Source organism: Aplysia californica, unplaced genomic scaffold (assembly GCF_000002075.1).
Source record: "Aplysia californica isolate F4 #8 unplaced genomic scaffold, AplCal3.0 scaffold00423, whole genome shotgun sequence".
Taxonomy (NCBI): domain Eukaryota; kingdom Metazoa; phylum Mollusca; class Gastropoda; order Aplysiida; family Aplysiidae; genus Aplysia; species Aplysia californica.
Window position 1 is genome coordinate 670,371 of NW_004797693.1, and position 4,550 is coordinate 674,920.

The 4,550-nt window shown below is 48.9% G+C and overlaps 1 protein-coding gene across 1 annotated transcript in view; it reads right to left on the bottom strand.

Moving 5' to 3' along the window:
- Window positions 1–30: 30 nt before the first annotated feature.
- The window catches only part of LOC101846021, a 14,308-nt gene continuing 9,788 nt past the window's right edge, over window positions 31–4,550 (bottom strand). The window contains exon 2 of the mRNA XM_005104534.3: window positions 31–3,591. Coding sequence (XP_005104591.1) covers window positions 906–3,591 — 2,686 coding nt within the window. The 3' untranslated portion in view covers window positions 31–905. The remainder of the gene's footprint in view (window positions 3,592–4,550) is intronic.

The following is a 4,550-nucleotide window of genomic DNA, read 5'->3' on the forward strand; positions in this document are numbered from 1 at the left end:
ATATATATTATATATAAAGACCTATGACATTTTGTAGAAACATCTCAAAGGACAATGCAACAACATAACTACGGCCTTGATTCTGAAGGCACTGAGAGGTAACTCCAAACATTGGTAGTTTAAGGTTTTTTAACTGACGATTTACACTCTGTACATGTCGTAGCAGGCCAGATATAATCCCATTAAAGATACAGATGATAATCTGTCAACATTAGTCTCTTTTTGCGATACTGGTTCTGTGAACTCAGCCTTGCACCTCTTTTCAAGCTTGAAAGACTGACGGTCAGGGAAGAAGCTTCAGGACAGGTTCCAAGAAGCACCCGAGACCTTTCCATTTCAGAGCTATGTATTGCCACAGGGACCCTGCCTTGTCCACCTTTGAATGATTAACAACATATTTTTGTGTATGAAGAGGCTAGCACTGAGTAGAGACAACTGATCCCTTATTTGCTTTCATAATTTCTGAGGAGAGCAGTACCCATGGCTCTCCGGAGTCAGCCATTACCAACTGCAGTGTGATTAGACAGTGAAGCGGAAGAGACCCATATTGTCGCTGTCTTTGGTTCGTTTGGTCATGATTCAGCTCCTTATCCGAGTCCCGCTGCAGTGTGAAGAAAGACCACCATGCAGGCCTCCTGTGCTCACATGCAGGACTATACTGACGATTCGCTTCACTTGCCAAGTTGGGGAAAAAATGAATAAAATGATGAAGGATAATCTCAGTCATCGATATGTCGTTCCTTGGCGATATCCATTGTGTTGTGAGAGTTGGGCGAAAAGGGGTGGGGGGGGGTGGACTTCCTAAACCACACGGGGAAGATAAATCGTTCAGAAACAAACTCGTTCACATACTGAATGGTTACGTCACTGTGCTACCGATTGGTCTCCATGGCAACACGAGTTGCTCAGATGACAATCTCCATGCTGATGTCACTCTCGTCTGAGGCGGTAAAACCATCCACACTCGAACTGAGGGCTTCCGGTGGAAGTGCGCTGTCCTCCGACTCGCTACAGACGTACCACACGTCTTTTCCCGCCGTTTTTCGGCAAGGCTTCGAAGGAACACTCGTAACACCACGCACTTGCTGGAGGAGTGAAGGTTTGACCAGAGGTGGTTTCACCTGCCAAATGTTTTCATAGATGATCTCGTCTGATCTCTCCCCACTCTCAGATGTGTTCGGACTAGCCTCCTGCCCCTCTGATTCCTTCTCTTTCTCTTCGTCTGGCACGTTATCGGCTTCAACCCCCTTGAGTTCTTCATTCGCATTATCAACAGCCAAAGACGACGAGGGAACGCGAGACACTTTAGATTTGTTTTTAGCATGCGCAGACACCGCATATGTATCCTTGTTCGTTTCTTCGACCTGAGATTCATCATTTATCCCCTTTCCCTTATTGGGTTCTTCCACACGTGGGCTATTTATAGAACCACCTTTACCCTTACCCTTGACTTGTCCCTGGTCCAAAGATCTGACGTGGGAGGTTTGCTCTTCGAGTACATCTGTGACGTCAGCCATGACGCGAACGCTGAATCGAGGGTCGGATACTCCTGCGGAGGAACTGTTGATTCTGTCTTTTTTTCTCTTCTTATCACCACTAACTGAATGCTGCAGCAGCTCGCTGGCAAGTTTGTCGCTCTGCACGACCGTCTCTTCTTCTACATCTTTATCATCTGAACACATTGTAACTTGAGGTAGGCAGTTGTTAATACTAATGGGATCATCGAGCACTTTCGATTTTGAGGTAGCTTTCTCGTACTTTTCAGAGGTATGAACTTTACGACGAGGCGAATGCTTTCGTTTCGCTTTGGGTCCATAACTTGGGTCCGAAGCGGGGGAGGACAGGATTTCTTCTCGTCGAAATCCTGAATCCTTGGTGGATATTTTAGAGTGTTTAGAGAGTCTGTTGTTCTCCGATACAGTGTTCAAGTCTCGAGGAGAGAATTTGTCTAGTTTCTGTTTCTTGTTGCAACCCGAGGAGGGATCGAGAGAGCGCTCGTGGTGGTGGTGGTGGTGAGGTCGATGAGAATGTTTGTGGCCGCGGGGCTGCGAGTGGTAGCCCTCGGAGTTTTGCCCCTCGTCTTGGGTCTCGTCCGTGGGCTCGGGAACTGACGTGATGGAGCGCATGATTGACGACACCTCCGAGTCGCCGTGGCAGCACTGGCAGCCTGTGCATCCTTCGCTCTCTGTGTCGGCCATGCCCCAGACACCCCCGCGCTGAAGTGACGTCATGGGGAGGCGGGGCCAGTCCAGCGTGCGGTCTGTGCTGTAGCCGTCAGAGTACCAATGATGATCGCCGTGGCGTTGGAGCGAAGCCCCGCCCACTACCCCTGGGACCGGATGATGATGCTGGTGATGGTGCTGGTGGAGGTGACGAGGAGACGACAGTTCACCTCCACGCGGTGATCTCGGTATGTTTGCATGGTAACCATGGCAACCCGTCGCCACGGAAGAGCGCTCATCGTCCGCTGTGTCGGCAGTGTCGAAAGTTTCGAGGCTGTAGTTGAGGAGCTGGTTCGCGAAGTTCGAGTCCCCACTGGGAAGCCACACTGGACGTTTATTTGAACCGCTTCCTTCCGACATATCGCAGTCGGTTCTCACTGAGCTCAGTTCCGACTCTGAGGTAGTGTTTCGAGCTAACGACTTTTTCTTTTTCTCCTTGCGCCGCGGCAACTTGCCGCGCGGCGAACCAGCCTCGCTCTTCACTGCTGTCTGCGACACTGCCACCGGACAAACACCGTGATCGTGATGCTGGTAGGGATGGTGGTGATGATGCTGGGGGTGGGAGCATGGCGGCCCGGGTTCGCTCCCCTCATGCTCGCTGACATGATCGTGAATCGTCGCTAGCTTGTGTTGTAATCTCGCGTGGGACGAGCTAACAGTGGCGGTGGAATTCCGCTCTGACACGGAGTCGAGAAGAGAATCCTGAGCGGCGTGCTTGTAATACTGTCCGCAGTACACGGCAGACTGCAACCATCCTCCGTTCACGCCCGGACGAGGGGGGATAGGCGGGTGGGCGCTATGGGACCCTAACTTACACGACGCACAAGCGGTTACAGCGCTGCACCCAATATTTCCTGGAATCGCCTTGTCACCCGCGACGTGGAAAAACTTGTAGTACACGATCATAGCAGTGATGTACACGGCGAAAACGGGCGCAGCGATGTAAACGTAGACCGAATTCCTTTCGAACTCCGCGCTGGAACACTGCACTAACCACACAGCGATGAGCGTGGCGTTCTCCAGAAATAAAACCACGTAGTAAAACGTGTATCTGAACACGGCGTTCTCCGCGCTGGTGTTGATGAAGGCGAAGATGTAAGCGAAGGATGTGAGAAGGCAGAAAACGGCCCGCCGTCCACTGCCTGCCCCACGCCAGTCCAGTGCCGTGATGACAGGAATACAGAGGCAGGCGGCCATGGCGAGCCAGTGCAGGCCCAGCACAAGGAAGATCCAGTGCGTGTACAGAGAGGCGAACAGACCGAGGCACAACACGCGCACCAACACCTCGCCTCCGCGCCACGTGACCTTGAGGACGGTGCCCGGCCAGGTGATCAGGACGGAGTCCAAGTCCAGTTCTGAAGCCCGGCGTCTGGGGAGTGAGAGAGAAAAGACCGATGGTGTTGTTACTGTTGTAGTTGTTGTTGTTGTTATTTTTTGTTGTTGTTGTTGTTGTTGCATGCCAATGATGTTGTTGTTGATGATGATGATGATGATGATGATGATGATGATGATGATGATGATGATGATGATGATGATGATGATGATGATGATGATGGAACTTTATGGAATACACTTGCTAATGACCTAATTGTTCTCATTATATTAATTTAATTTTGATTCTAAATTAAAACTCGATCGATCTGATGGAGTTGGAATTGTATTTTGGGTTTTGATATAATATGTTTACGACCCTTTTAATAGTATTTATTATTGGCTTGATCCCCCCAAAAAAGTGTCAGCATTATCATTTCCGCCTTCAATAGGACTGAGCCAGCTTATCATTGCAAGTCTTGAAAGTGAAAAAAATCGCGTTGGAATCATTTCAAGATCGATCCCATGAACTCCAGACAAAAGGCGAACAGTGCAACCACTACTACATGACAAAAAAGAGGGGGAGGGGTTGGAGTGGGGGGAGGAGAGACTTGGAACTTGTAACAACTATTGGGTATCAAAAACCTCAAAACGATGTATGGTTCACTTTAACCCTTTCCGTACGCCCTGGGGTCATTTTGTATCCCCGGGGTTGTATTCTTCACATTTTAGAACACTTCTAGTACGAAGAAGAATCTGTATTACAGTTTTAGAATTCATTTGACTTGATTCAATCTGGTATTGGGGGGAATTACCTACAAGCCCTTCTGCTCAAAATATGTCAGTATCAGTCAAAAATAACGAACAAGATTCTTTTTTTAAATCTCTGAGTACACTTGCGTATATGTACAAGAAAAAGAAACTGGAGAGGAAAAAAAGGAGGGATGGGAGCGAAGACCAAAGTGTTAGTGATTCTTAATTTTGAATATTTTGATGGAAAAAAAACACCATGTCTCT